At 35.6% G+C, this 25,396-nt stretch overlaps 1 protein-coding gene across 2 annotated transcripts in view; it reads left to right on the top strand.

Moving 5' to 3' along the window:
• The window catches only part of LOC145246889 (programmed cell death protein 6-like), a 111,638-nt gene that overhangs the window by 66,255 nt on the left and 19,987 nt on the right, over nucleotides 1-25,396 (top strand). Inside the window, exon 2 of one of the 2 annotated variants that reach the window (XM_080108762.1) lies at nucleotides 7,750-7,811. The exons of the other annotated variant lie outside the window; for it this stretch is intronic. Within the exon in view, the coding sequence (XP_079964888.1) occupies nucleotides 7,750-7,811 (62 nt within the window). The remainder of the gene's footprint in view (nucleotides 1-7,749; nucleotides 7,812-25,396) is intronic. 2 annotated transcript variants of the gene reach the window in all.

The following is a 25,396-nucleotide window of genomic DNA, read 5'->3' as shown; positions in this document are numbered from 1 at the left end:
AAACGCTGTTATGAAATGTCGTTTTCCATTTTTTCATGCAACAAGAATGATCCGTTTCTCAATCGGGCTGTGACTTGCAATGAAAACTGGGTTCTTTATGACAACTGGCGACACTTGGCTCCACGACACTTCCAAAAGCCAGAGTTGCACCAAAAGAAGGTAATGCTGACTGTTTGCTGGTCTGCAACCGGTCTCATTCCTCATGGTTTTTGGAACGCAGACAAAACTCTTGCAGCTGTGAAGTACTGCCAGCAAATAGATGAAATGCATCAGAAACTTCGACAACACCCAGCATTAGTCAATTGAAAAGGCCCAATTGTCTTCCACGATAATCCTCGACCGCACATTGCTAAACCAAGGCTGCAGAAGTTGAACGAATTGGGCTACAAAACCCTACCTCATCCACCATACTCTTCAGACCTCTCACCTACTGACTACTACTTTTTCAAGCATCTCAGCAATTTTCTGCATGAGAAATGCTTCAAAAACCTAAGCGATATCATCACCACTATAACACAAAATTTTTACATTACTGCCATGAATACACTTGCTTTGCGTTGTCAAAAGTGTTGATTCTGATGGTGCTTATTTTGATCAATAAATTTTTGTTTGGTCCAATCTATGTTCATTTGAATTTACGTTAAAAACCGCAAGTACTTATCAACCCGTGAAAAAAAATCCAGTAAAATAAAGATCATTAGAAAAATGACAAGACGTTCTGTCACAGTGGATTTTCTCTTGGAAACAAATTGATTTTCGTATTTTTATATGGATACAAACTGGATAACAATTTTTTTTTTTTTTTTTTTTTTTTTTTTAGATAAGGATTGATAATTCATATTATTTGTATTATTCGGACTATTGTTCTTGCATTAAGTGCTATTTTCACAATGTGTGTGTGTATATATATATATATATATAAGTAGATTTTTGGTACAGCAAAATGGAAGGAGAAATTTCAGAGGAAACATAATTTAAATTAAATACCAAAAAAAACAAGAAATGGGCAGGTGAAATTATTAAAATTTCCTTAAGGCCTTATCGTCTGACCCTCTAAGACGAAATGTCAGAATGATAAATTAAAAACTAAGAAACGAATGAGGGAAGAAGGGAATTTTGGTTTCAGTTGGAAGAACAGTGAAAAAAAAAAAAAATTTAAAAAAAAAAAAATAAAGTCTCACTGTTCAGGTGGTTTTAAATCAATGAATATCTCCAACTGATGTTTCAGAATCTTTTGTCTACACAGGCTAGGTCGAGAGTTGTTAATAACTAACTCCTCAATAATATTGAGATGATAGTTCGACCTCGCACTGTATAAAACAGAAAACCACCCATCGGAATATTGATTCGAACACCTATTTATACTCAACAGGTGATCACCAATGGCGGACTCATGAGCTTGGGAGTGCCCGGATGTTCTCGAAACCTGGTGTAGTCGAATATCCAGAGGGATATGTTGGGATATTCTCATTTCTAATCTTTGGGATGTTTTGCCAACGTAGTCAGCTCCACACTGACAAACAAATTTATAAACAACAGAATTCTTTTGAATGGTTGGCAAAACATCTTTACGAAAAGAAGAGAAAAAGGTTCGAGTTGTGTAAACTACTCTAAGCATAGTAGCTGGAAAACAACGTTGAGTAGCAGAAGAAATCCTTTTAACAATATGAAGGCCATCAGGACCCAACCATGGTAATTTTAGATAAATGGGACAACGTGATGGACCGATATGTTTAACACTATTAAATGTAGTAATTTTACGTTCAATAGTAGATTTTATTATATTAATGGGATATCCATTACTAAGAAAAATATTAGTGATTTCCCCAAGTTCCGTATCAAGACGGTTTGGTGAACAAATCATAAGTGCACGATGCGTAAGAGCGCTAATGAGGTTTATTTTTCTAGACTGAGGGGCAAAAGAAAACCAATTAAGATAGAGCCCTGTAAATGTAGGTTTTCTATATACGGAGGTCTCAAACGTAGTACCAACTTTAGAAACACGAACGTCGAGGAATGGGAGAGAGCCACAGTCCTCAACCTCCATAGTAAATTGTAACGATGGATGCAGGTTGCAAAGAAGACGAAGAAACTGTTCAGCTTCACTCCGTGAGGGAAAGCATGCAAAAGTATCATCGACGTAGCGTGTGTAGAATGCTGGCTTAGTAATTTTGGAAAATAATTCGTTTTCCAAAAATCCGATGAAAATGTTGGCTAGTGAAGGACCAAGAGGGCTACCCATAGATATCCCGTCAATTTGCCGGTACATAATGTTGTTGAAACTAAAGGAGACTGATTTAGTAGCAAGTTCCATCAGTTCAACGAAAATTCGTTCAGGAAATTGTGGAGATTTTGAGGGGCCACGGTATAGATAGTCAGCACAAATACCAATGGTTTCATCCAAAGGTATATTAGTAAAGAGACTATTAATGTCAAAGGAAGCCAAGAACTCGGTATTTTTAGATAAAGATAATTTTTTTGTATCTGAGATACGAATTGAAAAGAATCAGAGATACAATGGACCGAATAAAAAGAAAGCACAGGTTTAAGAAGATCAACCAGCCATTTACCAAGTTCATGTTGTGCAGAACCCAACATAGATAAAATGGGTCGCAAAGGAATGTTAGGTTTATGGACCTTGGGTAAACCATACATTCTAGGCCTTTGAGAGCCGATGGGTCGGATTCTATCATAAATCTCCTTAGAAATAAATCCGCTTTTATGAAGTTGAAGAAATTTTTTCTGGATTTTTATTTCCATACGAAAAGTATCATCATGGCTTAAATCACCCAAACGGAGAAATTTACTTTTATCGTCCAAGATTTGTAACATTTTGGAGATATGATCCGTTTTGTTAAGTATAACAACGCCCGATCCTTTATCAGGGCGAGAAAGATAAATGTCGGGATTAGACCTAATTAATTTTGCCGCTTCAAAATGATTTTTCTGCCAAACAAAATCACTTCAAAATGATTTTTCTGCCAAACAAAATCACTCATTCGTTTCTTAGTTTTTAATTTATCATTCTGACGTTTCCTCTTAGAGGGTCAGACGATAAGGCCGTAAGGAAATTTTAATAATTTCACCTGCCCGTTTCTTGTTTTTTTTGGTATTTAATTTAAATTATGTTTCCTCTGAAATTTCTCCTTCCATTTTGCTGTACCAAAAATCTACTTACATATTTTCGAGGTCAGTACAGCCCACAATTTATCAAAACGTTAAACAAAGTGATACGTATTAAAAATAAGTTAATCGTTTTGAAGTGTAGGATGGAATTTCTTAAATCTTGCCGCCTAAATCATGTTGCTCCCGGTTATATCTGTCATCGTATTTCTAAAATTAAATGTAGAAATACATTGGCAGTTCAACGTGTTTTCCTACAAGATGAAATCCTATTTGATTCCGATACATATAATTCGTTACGTAGTAAACACCTTTGGGCCAGGGTTTGGAAAGAACTATCTTTCTTTGATAAACTCCGTTTTTCCAGGTTTTTATCCATTGGCGATAATTTTACCCGTAATAAATGTACTTCTTCTTATGATAAATATTTAAAAAATCTAATTACTAAGAAGTTTGGGATTATAACAAATTTGGATAAACATATATTTAATTATTCTTCTCATGTTTTGTCCAATACAGAAGAATTTGTTTTATCTGCTGGCTTACAGTTTTGCATTCCTCCCCCTTTGGTTGATAAAATTTCAATATTTAGTGAAATTGAATTATTATATACTCAATTAAAACACCATTCGCCTATCTCTACTGATGAATTATCTAGTGTTAAAATTCAGTTGGGCGAATTAGGTTGGAGGTTTTCTGCCACAAATACAAAATCTAGTGATTTTGTTTGGCAGAAAAATCATTTTGAAGCGGCAAAATTAATTAGGTCTAATCCCGACATTTATCTTTCTCGCCCTGATAAAGGATCGGGCGTTGTTATACTTAACAAAACGGATTATATCTCCAAAATGTTACAAATCTTGGACGATAAAAGTAAATTTCTCCGTTTGGGTGATTTAAGCCATGATGATACTTTTCGTATGGAAATAAAAATCCAGAAAAAATTTCTTCAACTTCATAAAAGCGGATTTATTTCTAAGGAGATTTATGATAGAATCCGACCCATCGGCTCTCAAAGGCCTAGAATGTATGGTTTACCCAAGGTCCATAAACCTAACATTCCTTTGCGACCCATTTTATCTATGTTGGGTTCTGCACAACATGAACTTGGTAAATGGCTGGTTGATCTTCTTAAACCTGTGCTTTCTTTTTATTCGGTCCATTGTATCTCTGATTCTTTTCAATTCGTATCTCAGATACAAAAAAATTATCTTTATCTAAAAATACCGAGTTCTTGGCTTCCTTTGACATTAATAGTCTCTTTACTAATATACCTTTGGATGAAACCATTGGTATTTGTGCTGACTATCTATACCGTGGCCCCTCAAAATCTCCACAATTTCCTGAACGAATTTTCGTTGAACTGATGGAACTTGCTACTAAATCAGTCTCCTTTAGTTTCAACAACATTATGTACCGGCAAATTGACGGGATATCTATGGGTAGCCCTCTTGGTCCTTCGCTAGCCAACATTTTCATCGGATTTTTGGAAAACGAATTATTTTCCAAAATTACTAAGCCAGCATTCTACACACGCTACGTTGATGATACTTTTGCATGCTTTCCCTCACGGAGTGAAGCTGAACAGTTTCTTCGTCTTCTTTGCAACCTGCATCCATCGTTACAATTTACTATGGAGGTTGAGGACTGTGGCTCTCTCCCATTCCTCGACGTTCGTGTTTCTAAAGTTGGTACTACGTTTGAGACCTCCGTATATAGAAAACCTACATTTACAGGGCTCTATCTTAATTGGTTTTCTTTTGCCCCTCAGTCTAGAAAAATAAACCTCATTAGCGCTCTTACGCATCGTGCACTTATGATTTGTTCACCAAACCGTCTTGATACGGAACTTGGGGAAATCACTAATATTTTTCTTAGTAATGGATATCCCATTAATATAATAAAATCTACTATTGAACGTAAAATTACTACATTTAATAGTGGTAAACATATTGGTCCATCACGTTGTCCCATTTATCTAAAATTACCATGGTTGGGTCGTGATGGCCTTCATATTGTTAAAAGGATTTCTTCTGCTACTCAACGTTGTTTTCCAGCTACTATGCTTAGAGTAGTTTACACAACTCGAACCTTTTTCTCTTCTTTTCGTAAAGATGTTTTGCCAACCATTCAAAAGAATTTTGTTGTTTATAAATTTGTTTGTCAGTGTGGAGCTGACTACGTTGGCAAAACATCCCAAATATTAGAAATGAGAATATCCCAACATATCTCTCGGGATATTCGACTACACCAGGTTTCGAGAACATCCGGGCACTCCCAAGCTCATGAGTCCGCCATTGGTGATCACCTGTTGAGTATAAATAGGTGTTCGAATCAATATTCCGATGGGTGGTTTTCTGTTTTATACAGTGCGAGGTCGAACTATCATCTCAATATTATTGAGGCGTTAGTTATTAACAACTCTCGACCTAGCCTGTGTAGACAAAAGATTCTGAAACATCAGTTGGAGATATTCATTGATTTAAAACCACCTGAACAGTGAGACTTTATTTTTTATTTATTTATTTATTTTTTTTTTTTTTCACTGTTCTTCCAACTGAAACCAAAATTCCCTTCTTCCCTCATTCGTTTCTTAGCTTTTAATTTATCATTCTGACGTTTCCTCTTAGAGGGTCAGACGATAAGGCCTTAAGGAAATTTTAATAATTTCACCTGCCCATTTCTTGTTTTTTTTGGTATTTAATTTAAATTATGTTTCCTCTGAAATATATATATATATATATATATATATATATATAAAGGCACTTTGTGTCTGAGTTCATTCTCTGTCAAGTTGAAAACAGCTGGGCTAATTTTTATGAAATTTCACACGTAGGTACTTTATGTGCCTGGTAGTGTTCTTAGATAAGTTGTATGTATAAGTATTCATAACTGATAATCCAAATAATCTGATGAAAGAAGGAACAGGTGATTTTTACCAAAGTTAACACCCTTACACAGCCTAACATCACAAGAGCATTAAGTTTTATTACCACGCAAGCCAAAAGGCTCGACATGTAAAATCAACAGTAGGTTCTTTGATATGACAGGGGCACATTCGAAATGAATGTTTCTGTTTAGAGTACAATTGAAGCAGGATTCTTGACTTTTGCATTTTTATTTTGTATTCAAACCATCATATATGATGTTTTTTAAAAATCAATAGTAGGTTCTCTACAGTGTAATGTAGACCAGAATGTATTGTAGACTGTCACTGTGAGAGGCATGTGAAGCTTCCTCTGAGTGTACCGCGATTGGTCCCGAACTAGAACAGGCATTCAATGATAATTAAAATATGGAAGTGTGAAATGTTCATTAATCATCATTCAATCCCAGGCAACGTTGGGTCTCCCTGCTAGTGTGTGTCTATGTAACTTTTTCATTTAATCACATAAAATTATATCATTAATTTATGTGTAAATTTTCAGTATTTACTTCAACAGTGCTCAATACATAGGTAGAGCTAGGTAGTAAGTTATGAAAATGTGTATGGCAAGTTAAGCTACACAAAATATTCCACGTTTCATCCTCATGAGAATTCATCAGGCTTATGCAAAAAGTTTTGGTTATCGCGTATTTTTATATACATTCATGGTATTGAATTTTCTAGTTATCCAATCAGCTTCTTAGTTGTAACCACGCCCATCCTCATCGGGCACTTACAGGAAAAAGGTACAGTTGACCTCAGGTTCACCCTTTCCCTTTGTGTGTTTTTATGGAAAGGGTAGATATCTTTTGTGTGTAGGAAGCGGACCTACTTTCAACATAGGTGTAGCTAGAGATGTTATTTTGTGTTTTGGTTTGTATTTTGGATGTTATGTTTTATTTATAAAATTATTTATTATATGAATATATATATATATATATATATATATGTGTGGGTGTTTATTTTATTTTTTATTTATTTTCTATTGTTATTGTCAATTTTAAAATTATTTATGTATCGCTGTACTTGAGTAAAGTTTATCCTGTGCACACAATTGTTCGCTATTTCTATCCTACAGTTTAATAGATGTTGGGGTTCTTTAAAGAATAGGATAGAAACTTTCTCATTCAGGCATAATCTACATGGATCGTCTTACACAAAGAAATAACAATTTCATATATATATATATATATATATATATATATATATATATATAATCTATGTAATTTGGTTTCTGTCTTATTTCAAATCCAAAATTGGAAATTTAAATATTTTTCACCCTCTCTCTCTTTCTCTCCCCTACTCTCTTCCCCCTCCCATTCTTCCCCTACTCTCTTCCCCCTCCCATTCTTCCCCTACTCTCTTCCCCCTCCCACTCTTCCTCTACTCTTCCCCCTCCCACTCTCTGATTACGTCAATGGTTTATATTAGTTTTCCATGCTTGAGTAGTATAAAGAAATTACAAGTGTAACATTTTTATCATAAATGTGTATTAATGTCTTTTCTTTCTTTTTCTCATCTCCCTCTCTCTTTCCTATTTTTGTCTCTCTCTCTCTCTCTTCAATAATATGTCTCTGAAATTGTCATTTCTTTCTCAGCTCTTTCTCCTCCTTTTTTCCCCCATCAGTCTTTTGCCAACCATAATCACACATTATTTGCATCAGTTATTTTTAGTTTTCTTTCGTTCCGTATTTTCGTAGGATCGATGTCAACCGAAGTGGAGAATTGTGTACCTCTGAGTTACAACGGGCGTTATCAAATGGTAAGCTGCTCTGTAGAATTCTTTAGACTTTTTTTTTCTAAGTTCTATCAATTTGATCCAATCTACTGCGCCTCCCCACCCACCCGATGCAATATACACTGCACAACCTCTCTAAGCTGACAAAACCTGCTGACCCGTAAACAAGTTCTAGCATAGAATTGACAACATTTTGAAATATGATTTTGTTAAAAGAACCATATTTTTTAGTCTTCTCTATAATTATGTATCCACCACTAGAATGCCACTCTGTAGGACAGTACTAACCTCTGCGATGACTCAACATTAAAAATTAAGTTTAAAGATTGTCTGCACTTTCTGAATTCTGGTTTCGGCTCTGCTTGTTATATATTCATTGCAGCCGATCGTCAAATGTTTTTCTGTCTGTATAATTTCTAAAAAAAATCATTTGTTATTGTCTTGATATGTATGCACTAGTTGACGATAAAAAATCACATCTGTTAAAAATATTTTGCTTATTCAAAATAACCTTTTCGGTTTCTGAAAGACAGTTTTGACATTAATGATGGCGTGCAGAGTGGGATTGGTATGTTCCTGTAGTGGAGAATAAACGTGGTGCATAGCTCGGTGGTCGTCGTCACTCTCTTTCTCTCTCTGTTGTCTGCCATTTTTTTTTTCTTTTTTATTTTATTGGCCCAGATGACATCAACATTCCAACATGCATTGCCTTGAAATGTGTGTCAATCTTGCTGACTCAACCTTTGGGAATTCTACATCCCACATTTTGACCTCTTAGACGTCGATCCCGGGCATCCAATCCAGGTTTTTGACTGACTTTGATTTGACGTCACTCCCAGGATCTGGATTATCCAACATGCAGACTCGACAAGTGACAAGCAAGATTTTGATTCATGGTTATGTTCTTTAAGATAACCTGATAACCTCTTCCTGCTTTCTCCATGTTAAGAATGCCTTTTTTGTCTGCTTGACCGGCCAAATGGGCAGCAAACACTGAGAATCTAAAAGAGAAAACAATCTTGATTATAACTGACCAACATTTAAGATTCCCATTGTCATCTTTTTTTTTTTTTTTTTATTTCGCAAAATTTTGTACATATTTTTAGATTGTTAAAGTGTGAAAATATTGACATGTTTAGCAGTTATCGGCCATGATTGTCCACTCATTGTACTGGTCTGAAATCAGTATCTAATTCGGACAACAGTAACTGTATCAATTGTGCGATATGATGAAGGCTAAATGGTTCATAACACTAAAAAATCTGTGTGTGTCAAGTCTGAATCCTGTTTTCTCTAATGAAACATTTTCATAAAACTCAAACTTACTCTTGTGTCTCATCTCCTGGGAAAAGGAGGTAAATAAATAACAAAACTAAATATTTGAGTTTGAACACACACACACACACACACCGATCACAAAAGTCTGGGGGATAGGGCACATACGATTTCCTTAAAATAATCGTATCTTTTAGTCTTCTCTATAATTATATGTCCCGCACATCCACCACTAGAATGGCACTCAGCAGAATAGTACCAACCTCTGCAACAATTCAACAATAAAATTTAAAATCTAAAGCAGGGTGGTTAGTCATGATCATTTGCTTTTTTTGACTTCTGGTTTCTGCTCTGCAAACGAGACAACAGTGACAAGCAGGATATGGTCTCTTGATTCACAATCTTGATTATAACTGACCAACATTTAAGATTTCTATGGTCATCTTTTTTTTTTATATTATGTCGCAAAATTTTGTACCCATTTTTAGTTTAAAGTGTAAAAAATCTCGGCATGTTTAGCAATTATACATATGTGAACATCCGTCTATGCTTTCACTGCACAGGCCATGATCGTCCACTCATTGTGCTGGTCTGAAGGTGGTACCCAATTCTGACAACAATAACTGTATCAATTGTGCTGTCTACGTAAATATTGAAACAGAAAGATTCTCAAGTTCTTCACTGATGAAATTGTGTCAGAGATGGGTATATTTGATGACTCCACACACACACACACACACACGAGGCAATGTCTGAATCTTTAGAAAATCACCTCCAATCTGCAGTGAAATGTGAGCGTAAATGGATGGTACCATTTAATGCTGCTAAGAGAAAACTCCTTTCCGTCAACAATTATAAGAAACCTTTTTAACCATTGATTGCCATGCCTTGATCTGAAAATCCATCGTTCAAAATGCTTGGTGTAACATTCCCAGGCAAAATTAGAACAAATATGTAGAAGACATTGCAAATGTTGCTGCTAAGAAGGTGGGCTCTCTTTCCTCTGCTAGAAAACTTCTCACACCTGCTAGGATTCTATATTGAAGAGTATGATGGAGGCTAAATGGTTAATAACACTGAAAATCTGCGTGTGTCAAGTCTGAATCCTGTTTTCTCTAATGAAACATTTTCATAAAATTCAAACTTACTCTTGTGTCTCATCTCCTGGGGGAAAAAGGCAGTAAATAAATGACAAAAATAAACATTTGAGTTTGGAACACACACACACACACACACACACACACACACACACACACACACACACAACATCCAGTGATGTGAAGCCTGAAGGTAGGCTTGTCTCATCCCCCACAAAAAGTCTGGGGGATAAGGCATATACGATTTCCTTAAAATAATCGTATCTTTTAGTCTTCTCTATAATTATACGTCCCGCACATCCACCAGTGGCGCTCAGCAGAATAGTACCAACCTCTGCAACAATTCAACAATAAAATTTAAAATCTAAAGCAGGGTGGTTAGAAGCATGATTATTTGCTTTTTTTTTTCTTTTTTTTTTTTACTTTTGGTTTCTGCTCTGCAAACGAGACAACAGTGACAAGCAGGATATGGTCTCTTTTGATTCACGGTTATCTTTTAGATAACATGAAAGCCTCTTCCATTCCATTAGATTTTTCTGAAACTTGGTGAAAATGTCAAGGCAACGTTGGCTCTTCACACTTCTCACATTCATCATTTCTTCACTAATTTTTTGTGGTGTCATCTCACACGCAGCACCAGAGGGGGGGACCACGCATGCACGACTTGTTACAATTCAAGATTCGGACCTTTTCTATTTTTTCTATCTGTTTGCACGTCTTCAACTTTGATTACTACTTAATTCAACAACTTTTAATTTGCATTGAAGCAAGAAACGTTGCTTTCAGCTTGATCAGCAGAAGAGTTTTGGGGTTATCAACGTTTGCATGGCATAATTTCATATCTCATATGCTATGGAGAAGTAAGGATCAGATAAGATTTTGGTCCATTCTTATGTTGTCGGGTGGAGGTTTGGATTAAAATTAATCTTTGCCAAATTTTCTCAAAATCAGATGTTTTTCTTTCTTTTCCAGGGATAACATGAGCTAGCCTGTTCTTATTTTTCCTTTTATCTCTGGTGTTCAGTGAGCCACTTGTAATCTTGCAATAAGTTTTAGGTTGGCCATCTCTACTTAATCTGACCTGATCATGCATAACTAAAATAATTTGCTTTTCTTAAAATGCTTGTAAAGGTACTAATGTTTTTTTTTCATTATGTTTGAAAATTTGTATGACTTTGTGATTATCAACTGAAATGTTTTTAATCCCTGGATTTACACGTAATCTTCATTTCTGAACAAAAATCAATGGATTGGATTAATCCACTGATAACTTGGGAATTGCTTTCCTTTCCAACCCATAATTTTAAGGTGATTTACACAAATGTTTTAAAATAGCAAAGTAATACATTCAAATAGGTTTTTTTCTTTTTTTTCCTTTTTCTTTTTATTTTTACTTATTCATTTTTTTTATTTCCTTTTTATTTCATTTTTGCACGTTTTTAATTTAATTTTCTTTTCATCCCCCCTTCTAAAATCACTTAAAATGAAATGCGACAACGTTTATTACTTGATATTTAACGACTTTTGATAAGATTTCATAAAAACAGAATTTTCGTGCTCCACCAAAATTTTTGTTTTTCTTTGAATAAAATTCAATTAAACGCATTTCTGCTCTTTAAATTAGTTTTCTGTTTTTACTTGTTTTTTTTTTTTTTACTTCTATTTTTTCTCGTTATATCTATTTTTCTTTCTTCTCAATCTATTTTTCTTCTCCGCCCCACCATCTCTATTTTTCTTTCTTCCCCGTCTCTATTCCCCCCCCCAGTCTGATTTTCTCCTTAATACACAGTTTGGAGAACTTTCCTTATACTCCCTAGATTGTAATATCTCCAGTTTGTGAGCGGATGTCATCTTAATCTTTTTGATAAACTTTTAAAAACTTCCCACCGTACCGTCCTTTCATGTGTTTGTCTTTTTCATATAAACTAGCGGGGGTGCCCAGCATTGACTGAATGTTGGGGGTGGGGATAAAGCAGAAAAATGGAAACTTAACCCTGTTTATAATATTTAAAAAAAAAAAAAAAAAAAATGTTAAACAAAAAAAAAACAGTGATTTCAATATTGAAACATTAAAAATGGAAAAAAATCTTTTGTAGGTGTAAAAGGAAAAGCGGGGGGGGGGGCAGGTAGGCTCGAGCCTTGAGGCCAATAGGCTGACAACATACAACTGCACTACGGTGACAGAAGCAATGTAAGACATTAAATTTAGCTATTGAAAAGTAAATGAGTTCAAACAGGTGCTCGATTTTAATAAGGTCAATGAATTCCCGCAGTTAACTATTTCTGCGCAACAGTTTTTTTTTTCTCTCTAACTTGTTTGGGGGGGGGGGCAAATGAATAGCAATTGTCTGATATGACCGTTTTCACCAACATTGATCAAAGCGCTTATTGCTTTTCTGGACATGCCACACGAGTGCCGCCAAGGTTTGTTTCAGTTTCGCATTTTTATACTGAAAAGCCAAAGACACACGCGTGGACCAATAAATATGGCAAAAATCGCACGTAAAAGTTGCCCAAATTAAAGATACATGCCGAGTCGTTTCGTAAATCTTAGATATTATCTTGGTAGTGTATAAAAAGTTATAAGAATGAGCGACCAACTCAAGAACCACCCCAAAAAAAACCTTCGCCGGACATACACAAAAAGGTGCGCACACTAACACACATTTTGCCTTTTATGTATATAAATAAAGCGAAACTAAGACGATCGCTTGGCCTTCTCAGCCGGGATGTCCAGAAACGCAATTGATCAATGTGGGGGGAAGCCCTTCATATCAGACAATTGCTATTCATTTGGACACTGCCAGAGTTAACCCCCTTTTTGCGAGGACCTGTTTTTTTCCATATCGTGGGCAAACAAATAAATAAATAAAACGGACAGAAAGCGGGAAGCTTAACTGGCCTTCAGCCAGCTATAAAAGCAACATTCATTTCTGCACTTGCATGATTCTTAACTTAAAACTCATTCACTTAATCATCCATTTCTGCAAGTCATCTTTTTGATTGACATCGCTAAATTTGAACGCTTTTCACCTCCTGTCACGTCGTAGCGTAGCGGTAAGATGTCAGGTTTTCTTTTACTTTCCTTTACTGCCTTCCTGTCACAGGTTCGAGCCTGCCTGCCTGCCTACTAACACTTTTTTTTTTTTTTCTCACTCCCACCTCCAAACATCTGGGCAACACCAGGTACCCATGCTAGTATAATATAAATATCCATTTAGACAATTATTAGTATTGGTAAATTGTAATTGATGTTCTTCAGATAGCACTGGTACCTAGTGTGGCATTTACCTTAGGTATGTTGAGCCGGCTTCCACGAAAGGAGGAAGTTTCTAGGAAATATCAAATTCACAAACAGTCCCCAATCACATTGTTTTTTTTATAGAGACATGTTGCCATTCTCCCACATATAGCAACTGGCGGTTCACAAATTGTCACCCATCTGTTCTGTTGTTGACTGGGCTCAATGTTGCTTAATCTCTCTGATATGATATAAACTTAAGGCTTCCGGTTTGCACAAATTTCAGGCTTATGGTATTAGTGGTAACATTCTTGGCATTATTAAGTCTTTTCTTTCTGATCGAAGTTTGCAATTAAGTCTGGCTCGTGTCTTATCAATGCTGGTGTTCCTCAAAGCTTTCTTTTTGGCTCAACATTTTCTCTACATCAATATTAATTTTCAAGGTTATGAGGATTTTTTCCCCCCTTTGTTTCAGCTTAATTGACTCGTTGCTCTAGCGGCCTTAATTGATTTGCTATTCAGGTACCTCATTATGATGCATCTTCCTACCTAAGTATCTTCTTTCTAAAAACCGCAGACTTGAAGAACTCTTTCTGCTGACTGTTTTCCTCCTACTTATTGCATTGGTCTTTTCAGGGATAAGGTCAAGAGGCATCTCCTGTATTAGCGATAATCGTCTTTTGTTCTTTTTATCTTCCAACATCAAGTGGCTTCATGTCTTGTCTGGAGCGATTTCCATTAAAAAATTTGATGTATAATGGAGAAGTCTTGCCCAACTTTTATGTCTCTTTTATGAAGTTTAAAATTAACATAGAATGATACTAAACCTTATTTTTAGAATCCTGATTCCAATTTTGATAAAAATCTATTAATTTTGATTTGAAAAATCTCAAATTCAGCTTAAATTAAAATTCAGGGAAATCTTGCTTAATTGGTGCGTTCAATGAACTGTGGATCAAATTTAATGCAAATCTGAAATATTTTAATTTCCAAATAGACCTCCTATATGTGCCCATATTATACCCATTTAGAAACTTTCAAACTATTCAATTGAAATTTTTTTATTTTTATTAACATAAGTTATATATGAAACACTAGTGTCTGTAGGTATAAAAAAAAATTTATTTAATTATAATTAAGAATATTTAAGGATAGGCACTGTCTGAGAAGTATAAACTAAGAGGCAGTCACCTAGCATTTCTGCAATGTTCACGATTTTCATCGTTCGGACACTTTGGATTGTCTAATGTCTGCATCTGATTTGATCGTTTATTAGTTATTGTTTTCATTCTCATAGCAATTGTTTGGTGGTTCGGAGGTAAAGGCTTAGCAAATGAATTCACAGGTGGTTTTGTGGCAGGGTTAGAATCTCCCGACCGGCAAGAATTGTCATCCTACACTGATGATTGCATAAACATGAAGCACTAGTGTATGTAGGTATAAAAGAATAATTAATTATATATGTGTGTGTGTGTGTGTGTGTGTGTGTGTGTGTGTGTATATATATATATATTTATTTCATCAGTGGTGAAAAAACCGGACTAGAGTGCTCAATGTGTAGCCAGAGCAGTATATAAGAAATTTATTGCTGCTATATATATATGTCACACACACACACTAGTAGAACCTGTGGAAATTCCACAGGGAACTCATTCATATATAATATATTGAAGTTGGAATTCTGTAGATGTTCTGTGTAAATGGAGACGCTCTGATATTATTGTAGCTTTTTTGTTAAAACTCCAAAAATATTTATCTAACCTAGCACGAACGCCCAGTAAAGACCGGTAGTAAAGTATGCTTTACTATTATATCTTAATTCTTACAGAATTCGTATATATTATTATAGAGTTAAAGTTTTATTGATTTTTTTTTTTTTTTTTTTTTTTTTTTTTTTTTTTTTTTTCTTTCTTGTTATAAAGTTGCAATTAAAAAAAAAAATAAATTATATATCCATATAACTTGGGTGCATTAGCTTGAATCGAAACCGGAATAAAAACTTGTGAAAAAAAAAAATATATATATATAAAACTTGAGTTCCTTCAGCCATAATCGAAACAAAAACTTGTGAATAGTTCTTAATAGAATTATTTATAAAAAAAAAAGAGATGGTTTAAGAGCTATTAGCTGTAGTCGAAACTGTGACCAAAACTTAAGAAAAAGTCTTAGTAAAATTATTTATGACAAGAAATAGAAGAACATAACAATTAAACGACCCGGATGTAAGCGTGACACACAAAAGAACACACATACTATCGTATTAATATATATAATATATATTTCACCAAAATTACAAAATATCTGATATTTCCCCAAAACCTCTGTCCTTGATGAAGGGGAGACAAAAACTTACTGCTATGGTTTCAAATGATCTGAAATAACAGCAAGGGGAGACTTGATTTCAAATATTTCTCATATGTTATATCTCCCCTCTTTTGGAAATAAGGTACGATTATGAATATCTCCAGTATCCAAAAAATCCTTATACACTGTGAAATTTATTTTATGTATGAAAACCAAAGAGGGGAGATATAACTTGTGAAATATTTGGAATCAAGTTTCTGCTTGCTATGGTTTCAAATGATCTGAAATAATAGCAAGTTTTAGTCTCCTCTTCATCAAAGCCAGGGGTTTTGGGGAAATATATTTTTTAATTCATATGCAAAACTAGGAAAACAAATGACTGATTGAAACATTTTATAGCTGTAAAAAAAAAAAAAGTGCCAAAAATAGACTGTGAATAATGGATGATCCCCTTAATGTGCGACCTTAGCAAATGTCACAATTTAGGTCACTAGCTTTCTAACAAGCTCTCCTTTGTAAAATTTGATCAGTAGTCACTGAGATTTGAAACTTATAAAATTTTGTAGCCAAATTTAATATTGAAATGCTCATATATTTTAGTTCTATAAATAAAAATTTGCAGGCTTTTTGAAGATTTTAATACTATTCTATGGTTAGAATTTTATGACAGTTGGTAAAAATTCTTTTAAAACCAATAAAATATGCATAAATTTGCCTACATTTGTGCATATAGTGTCCTGGCAAGTTAGCTTTAGTTTTGCTGCTTTAAGATGACTTTTGCTTAGGGTTTTTTTTTTTTTTTGCTTGGTTGTCTCTCTTGTGGCCTTGCCAGGCCACAAATATATATATATATATATACAGGGTGTCCATAAAGTCTGGCTACATTATGTAGCCAGACTTTGTGGGCACCCTGTGTGTATGTATGTATATATATATATATATATATATAAAGTAATGTGATTGATAATTTAAAATTTAAAAATCAGTTTCATAAGAAGGAACGACAACAAAATCAATTATCTGTACGATCGTTTCGGAAAACAATGCTTTTTATTGTGGTAGACATCAAGTTACGTACAATAATTATTACATATAGTTTTTTAATAAGCAAGGTCTCCTCGTCAGCAAATTTTGAAGGGTTTTAATTAAATTTAAAAGACACCATAAATAAACCTAGCATTAAAAGTAAGGCAGATGTATCGTTGATGTCGGGGATGGGAGCAGATAAAGAAGAAAGAGGCGTGCTGTGTCACCAGTGGTTGCAAAAAGTTACATTGAAATACACTCAGCTCTTTAGACTATTGTTCTAATCTCCTTTAAATATATATATATATATATATATATATATATATATATATATATATAGGGTGCCCACAAAGTCTGGCTACATCATCTACAGGATACTTCCAAATAGTCTGGCTACATAATGTAGCCAGACTTTGTGGACACCCTGTATATTAGTGATGGGGCGATTCCAATATTTTTCCTAATTCTATACTAAATTTCCAATTCTTTATAAATCTCTAAATATTTAACTATATAGTTGTATTTTTTCACTGATTACCGTAAAAACATGTTAAATGGCCAAATATTTTCCTAAGCGTAAAAATATACTTGTGGAGATCAATCTTTCGATTTTAGCTTCACTGGTGGTTTAAAATCAATAATTTATTTTATCATTATTATAAGCAATAGAAGATATTGCTTTAAAAAAAAAAATCAAATAAAAAAAGATAATTAAAAGAATCGTTTTGGCATCAGATAATCGGTACAAATTTTTCCGATGAATTGTCCCAACACTAATATATATATATATATATATATATATATATATGTATAAAAAATAATAATTTAATGTTTAATATGTTAGTACTTGTGTTAAAAGCTATTTTACTAATGTTGGGCTGTATTTTTTTATATTAATACTAGCATGGGTGCCCGGTGTTTGGAGGTGTGTGTTGAGCAAAAAAAAAAAAAAGTGGTAGTAGGAAGGCAGGCTTGAACCCGTACTGCAAAGAAGGAAAAGAAAGGGAAAAAAACGTAACGTCTTTGCTGTTACGACCACCGCCAAACTAGTAGTGGCATAGGTTTAAATTAAGGCTAGACAATTGAAAAGAGGGGATGACTTTCGAAAATATCGGTGAAAAAAGCGACCCCTCCCTGTAGAAAAGTGCCCAGTTGAAGGTAAAGAAATTGATGTTTCTTAGCCAATTTTTTGGTATTTGTCGTCTGAAGGGTCGAGCTTCAAAACGATACTGATCTTGTGAAAATCCGGCGCCTCAATCGAAAGTTTTAGGCAGACATGCAAACATACATGCATACATTTATATATTGGTAGCTTAAATTTTCAACCCAAACCAATTAGAAAGCTTGCCCTATTTCTGAATACCCTTTATGTAAAATTTCAAATGTTTAGACCAGAAATTGTCTGAGTAATTTGATAGACCGCAGAGGTCAATTTTTTTTAACTTTGACCCCTATTATGACCCCTTAACATTTATTGTTTTGGGCTCAAATCAAGTTATTAAGTTAGATCCATGTCTAAGGAACCTGTATCTAAAATTTCAAGTGTTTATACCCAAAATTGGTGGAGGAGTTTGGTAGAGTTCTTAAAGGTCAAATCGTTGAATTATGTCACCTTAACAGCCAAATTTCTGTACGAAAACGGATTGCAAAGATTTTCCCAAATCTCAATACCCTGTATATCAAATTTTGAGTCTGTAGACTGAAAATTGACAGTTATTACGTAGGGAAATGTACACAGACAGACACTTTCACTTACATATAATGCTACTAAACCGTATGTCTAGAATCTCTAATCTAATTTCCATTGTAAAATCCATTACATAATTTTGAATAGATAATATTTAAAATTAAGACTCAAGTGATTTTTTAAGAAATTGAAAAGCAGGAAATCTTGCTTAATCGGCGTGTCTAATGAACTATGGATTAAATGCCTCCATCACATCTCATGCCCACAGTAAATATGTGGGAAAAACCTACCTAAACTTAAAAACACAATGTGTGAATTATCGAGACAACCTATCTCCATCATCTTTCAATTCTTTCAAAACAAGTCGCCTTATCCAATAAAAAAAAAATTCCCATCGTTTTCTTTTCTATTAAACGTCCATGAAAAGTCCTATTCATGACCCAACACTCAGCAACACACACTCCTATAACAAAGGTTATTCCCCCTGCATACGGACACACAACAGACAGCAAGAAAAAAACATGGAATAAAGTAAATTTAGAAAACAAAACTAATTGTATCCCATATTGATAACTTATTTATCCCCGTTTTTTTGGTGTTTTTTGTTTTTCCTTAACAAAATAAACCTATTCTTATAAAAATCAGCCACAATATTCAGATAATTTACAGTATAAATCTCATCTGTCTGTTTAAATGTATGTATGTATGTATGCCTCATAGAACTAAACTGCGACAATACAAAGAGGTACAAGCCACATTGCAACGTGAGCTAAGAAAAATGAAAAACCAATGGTGGATGGATATAACGGAGCAGATCCAAAGGGCATTTGACACAAAAAATGCGAAGGAATTTTATGGACTCCTGCGCCAAGTGTTTGGTCCTGCTACCTCTTCAATATCACCCCTGATGTCGAAAGATGGTTCTGTGGTCATTAAGGATCCAGAGAATATCTTGAAGAGATGGCAGGAGCACTTTACTGATGTGTTTCATTGATGGTCTCAACCATGACACACAGAGCTGGAAGTGCGACACTTGCGAACGAGTGCTTTTGTCAAAAGCTGGCTACGTCAACCACCTTAAGTCGCACAAAACTCCTGTTCAGGTCAACTTTGCACCTATTAGTACAGACCAAATGATCTGTTTGCCATGCAGTAAAGTTTGCAAGTCTACTGCTGGTCTGAGAAGACATGTGATTGTTCATAAGAATACCCTTCAACATCCAGAGGAAGTCAACTCGATGGAAATTGCTCAATTTGTGTGTCACATCTGCTTCAGGATGTGCAAATCTGCGGCAGGGGTGCAGAGTCATCTGAGATGGCATAGACGGCAAGATTGGAAGAACTCAGTGTGACGGCAATCATCTGGAAAGATGCAGCAATCATCATGTCTGCCTGAAACTTTTGACAGAGGCGACGGATTTTCACGAGATCGGTATTACTTTGAAGCTTGACCCTTCGGACGACAAATATTGAAAAATTGGCTAAAAACATTAATTCCTTCACCCTCAACTGAGCACTTTTCTACAAGTAGGGGTCGCATTTTTCGCCAATAGTTTTGAAAGTCATCCCCTCTTTTCGATTGACTAGCCTTAATTTAAACCTTTGTCACTTCTGGTTTGGTGATGGGCACAACAGCAAAGACGTCCTGTTTTTTCACATTCTTTTCCTCCTTTGCGGTATGGGTTCGAGCCTGCCTGCCTGCCTACTACCACTCCCCCCCCCTCCCAACACACACCTCCAAACACCTGGGCACCAAGGCTAGTTTACAGTAAAATTTAAAAAAAAAAAAAAGTGTATATTTCAAGTTTTACCCTGAATTCGTACACTGACTCGGGGTGGGGGGCATTTCAACAATGAATTATATAAGTGAGACTTGTAAGAAACTTCTGGGCTCTCCTCCTTTTTTTTTTCTCCAAGTGGGTCATGAGTCATACCTGCGTGACCTCTTCCCTTATCACTCTCACTCTCTCTCTCTCTCTCTCTCTTGCTCTCGCTCTCCCTCTCTCTTTGGTCCTGGATATGACCTTAAAGTATATCCGATGGTGGGGCCCCAGCTTGCGGGCTCTGGGGAGTGTGGAGCCACCCTTTAATTGCCATTGCTCCCAGGTCCACTCCGACCCGGAGTGGTAGTACCTGTTAGGGTCCCAACTATGGGTTAAATAGAAACTGACTTGCAAAAAACAAATATATTCTATTAAAAAATTTTTCTTCAAAATCACTAGATTCGGCATTAAATAACCTGAAAAAGTTGATATGCCATAAAACATAAACCACCAACCAACCATCCCTCTCTCTTTCATTGAATTGCCCATGTAAACATTTTCTTCAAAACAAAGACAAAAAAAAATGAACAAAAACATAAGTATCTGGAGGGGTGGGGCATGTTTAAAACCACTGGGAGAGTCTTTAAGACATGCCTCTAAGAAAAGGAAAACTATGTTTTGTGGCGATCATTTTCACAGACTGACGTTAGCAATAGTTCCCAAAAAAGTGTGGATAGTTTTACAAAAAGCTTTCACTACTATAAACAAACGATCTGAACTCCAATCCCTGGTCCCCCCTCGCCAATCTTTCACGAAAAACACCCGTCTAGCTGAATCCACTGTGAAAAATTTCCCCCACTCTATATCTGTGCCTAAATCAAAACGCGGATTTCATGAGCAAAGCTTCTTTCTTAGAACTGCACGCCTGTGGAACTCTGTTCCGTCTGCCTGCTTCCCTCCGGACTACAACTTGGATGTCTTCAAGTCTAATGTTAACAAATTTCTAATGAACCGCCCCCCCTAATTAAACACTTCATAAAATCTCCTCACTAACGTGATGTACTTGCAATAACCCTTATCCCTGAGTGGCTTCCGGGCCTTGATAAGTGGTGATCACTGTGTAAAAAAAAAAAAAAAAAAAAAAAATCTGTATGGAGATCTTTTTTATTGGTTTTCATCTGGAAAAAAGGGCTGCTAAGGGGTAAGAATTGGTACATGTAGAGGGGCATCAAATTTTTATCTGTTTGTAAACTGTCTCATGAATGTGCACATGTGAATCCTTCACATGACAGATTACTTGTGTTAAGAAAAAGTAAGTTTGAAAACACGTTTTAAAGATCCTGTCAAGCTGGTCTAATGGTTATCGTACTTGACTCACTGTCTGTAGGTTTTGGTTTCAATCTCAGCTCGAGTATCTTTTTTTTTTTTTTTTTTTTATAAGAAGTTACTTGTTTAGAAAAAACATAATACTTGCATGCACATGTCTCAGTTTCTGTATTCAATAAAATATAATATTTATGCATATTTCATTACCAGGCAACGCCGGACGGCCTGCTAGTTTATTTAAATATCACATTCATGGATGTATATTGGGTGAGCATACAAAACTTGGGTGAAAGCAAAGCATTCCTTCGGAAAGCTAAATACTGAAGGAAGATGATTTTTGGATCAATGTACTGCAAATTCTCTGATGTTGATATGCTGTTCAGAATTTACGGAAGATATTGATCTGCAGATCGAAGATTACTCCAATGAAGAGACTGCGACCGTACCATGCAACATGTGTATGTCTGATGACATTTGCAACAGCTGCATAACTGCAAAAGCAGCTGCAGACAGACATTTGGCATTATGTATTTTTAGGCAATAACATTGGGAAAGAAAAAAAAAAATATTACCGTGTGTCTTTTCTAATCACATGTATCCTGGAACCACCTGCCTCATTATTAAAAGGCGCCAGAGGGACAGGAGGAGAAATGTTGGTTCTGTTCTATTTAATGAACAAGTTGCACTAGGGGAAAACTTTGCAATATTTTTGTTATAATCCCTGTGTGTAGGTATTTACTTTCCTCTCACCATGGTAAAATGTGACACATGGTTGGAAGGTGTACAGAATCAACCAGTGCCCTAAAGAAGCATTCTGGCCTAGCAAAAATGTCATAGTACCCCACCTCAGCATTCCTTAAATAAACAAAAGGCAATAAACTTGCTCCACCTGAAACTCAGGAGGCAAAGCTTGTGAAGGTGTACTTTCTAGAGCTACTCATTGTGGGTGCCTCAACCAGACAGCTAGTTCACTGAAATGGCTCAGATTCTGATGGACTGCGTGTCGAGATCGGAACTTCAATTAGCATACATGCAGTACTCCTGATAAAACACCAAATGAATCGCACAAACTGAAATAATTGCCAGGCATGGAGGCAATGGACTTTTTTTTTCTTTTTTTTTTTAATTTTTTTTTTTTTTTACATAGGCATCACCACTTATCAAGGCCAAGAGGCCACTCGAGGGTACAGTAGAAATTGGACAATATAGTAACCGTTAGTAATGGAAATTCGGTAAATTTGTTAACAAGTTGGACGGCCCATCAGAAACTTGTGTACGTTGGACTTCAAGACAACCATATTGTAGTCAGCTGGAAAGCAGGAAGACAATTCCACAGGTGTGCAGTTCTAAGAAAGAAGCTTTGTTCATGGAATTTACGTTTAGGTTTAGGTACAGATAAAGAGTGGGTGGAATTATTGATAGTGTTTTCAGCTAGACGAGTGTTTCTTGTGAAAGTTTGGCGAGGGGGGGGACCATAGACTGAGGCTCAGTCGAACACTTTCCATGAAAATAACGATACAGCAGAGACAAACTCGCAACATCTCTTCTGTGAGATAGATGTTGCAGAGAAGAGAAAAGGACATCTCCTACGAAACTACGAAGCCTATTTTGAACTCTATCAAGGCAGGACGTCCTTTCTAGCAGCTCCTGTCCATATATGGCAACAGTATTCCATCCTTGATGGAGGAATTTGGTAGAGTTTTCAAAGATCAAATCGTTGAACTTTGACGCCTTTGACAGCCAAATTTCAGGCCAAAACCCAATTAAAAAGATTTTCCCAAATCTCAGTATCCCTTATGTCAAATCTCAAGTCTGTAGGCTGAAAATTGACAAAGTAATTTGCTAGGGAAATGTACACACACACAGACAATATCACCTGTGTGTGTGTGTGTGTATGTATATATATATATATATATATATATATATATCTCACTTAACATTTCAGTTATTAATAATACTACTATTACACTTTGTGATGCTGTGAACATCCCCCCCCCCTTGTGTAAGTGTTAGGAAAGGAAAAAAAAGAGGAAAATCTATAAGAAAAAGAGAGAATAGTTGACCAGCAGAAAAAATGTACAGGAAATGAGGTTAGTAGGAAGATAATGGGAGGTGCACAAAAGTGCTTGAAAATAGGATTGTTAATCAAGGTGTGATGGTGACTGGGACAAAGGACCGGACAATGAGGTCAATAAATTTAGTTTTGACGGTCAAGTAGTGGGAGTGAGTTTTGCATTGGTCTACAACAGTTTACGGACAGTATTGAGTTGAAGACTGTCTCCAGTTTGTGACATTTGATGGCAGGTTGCAGGTTGGAACCAGATTGGGGGAACTTTAGGAAGCCACGATTAGGAGATGAATTGATCAATTAACTGAAAACTTAGATGTGGATGTTAGCATTTAAATAGTCAGTGGTGTCGAGAGTACAATACATAATTTATCAGTCTTCTGTTTAGTTTTTATATTTGTGAACCAGTACTCGCCCTCTCGGCATTCATCAATGTGAGAGAGAACAACACAGATTGACGATTGTTGTCATGGATATGACTTGGGATATTCATCTTCCTTACCTGCAACCGATATATCACTTTTGACTAATACAGGGGGGGGGGTATTAGCAATATCATTAGTATCAGCAATGGAAAATTTTGTTTTAAAAAAAAAAAACAACAACAACAACAGTTTTTGACAAAAAGTTCTGGTTTTTATTCATTGTTCCAGTACTACACGTGACACAAAGTTAAGAATGTAAACTTGCGAATATAGATTGCAGTGCATGTTTCCAGAAAATAAAGCCTCTATTCTCGTTCTTACAAATAAATAACAAATATAGGTATGTACTATCTCTATTTTTTTACGGATGATTTTCATTATTCTTGAAAAATGTGTTATCACTCTACAACAAAGTAAATAGTAGCATAGACTAGACTCCCAAGCCTTGATTGTGCAACCTTGTCTAAGAGAAGGAAAACCGTGAAATAATGCCAGTCTTTCTTTACTTATCCTGGTATCTTTTCCAGTCATCATGGACTTCTCTTTGCCACTGGAATCAGGTAATGCCGATTAAGGAGAGATGCAGGGGGGGATTATGTAACCATTGTTTCTCTAGATTGAAAGCTTTCTTGGATTCAAGCTTTTAAAATTTCAGGAGTTATAGTTGAGTGCTTTGGATGTTGACTCTAGATTGTAAGAAGACTTAACTTTTGAGTTGGATTCAATTTTTTTTTTTTTTTTTTTTTTTTTTAGGGGTCATAGTTAAGTGTTTTGGATACTGACTCAGTACTAATTATTTGCGGCTTTAACTGCTTTTTAATAAAACATGCTTGCAACCTGTTTTTAGAACCTTGTTCTATCTTTATCAAATTCCTACTTTATTGCTCTTGAATTTGTTAGTAGAAAAGGCTTGTCTGAACAAGAGCTGCGGATCTTAAAAGGTTGGTAGTACACCTGTACTACCTTTTGTTGAATTCTGCAGGTCCGCTGGCTCCATTTTGTCTTGAATACGCAAATCTGGACCATCAGCCTGTTTTTAAAACCCTGTTCCATCTTTATCAGATTCCTACTATTCTTTTTGGCTCTGTTGGTGGGGCCATGAATTTGCCGACTGCAACCCCCGTGCGCAGATAAAAATCTCTTAAAATAACTGGACCATATGTAGACTGATTAGAGAAGAATCGCCGAAACAAGCTGGCTTTGAAACCTGGCCGATGAGAGCTGCGGATCTCAAGAGGTTGGTAGTAGACCTATACTACCTCTGTAAAATTCTACAGGTCTGCTGGCACCATTTTATCGACTACACAAATCTGGACCATCAGGATCATCTCCCTTAACCAAGTATTTTTAGAAAGGAGACTTTTTTGGTTGGTCACTGCTACAACACAAGAGTTCAT

Source organism: Euprymna scolopes, chromosome 24, assembly GCF_053919585.1.
Source record: "Euprymna scolopes isolate OS-2025 chromosome 24, ASM5391958v1, whole genome shotgun sequence".
NCBI classification, from domain to species: Eukaryota; Metazoa; Mollusca; class Cephalopoda; order Sepiida; family Sepiolidae; genus Euprymna; species Euprymna scolopes.
This window is presented reverse-complemented; position numbering and strand designations above follow the sequence as displayed.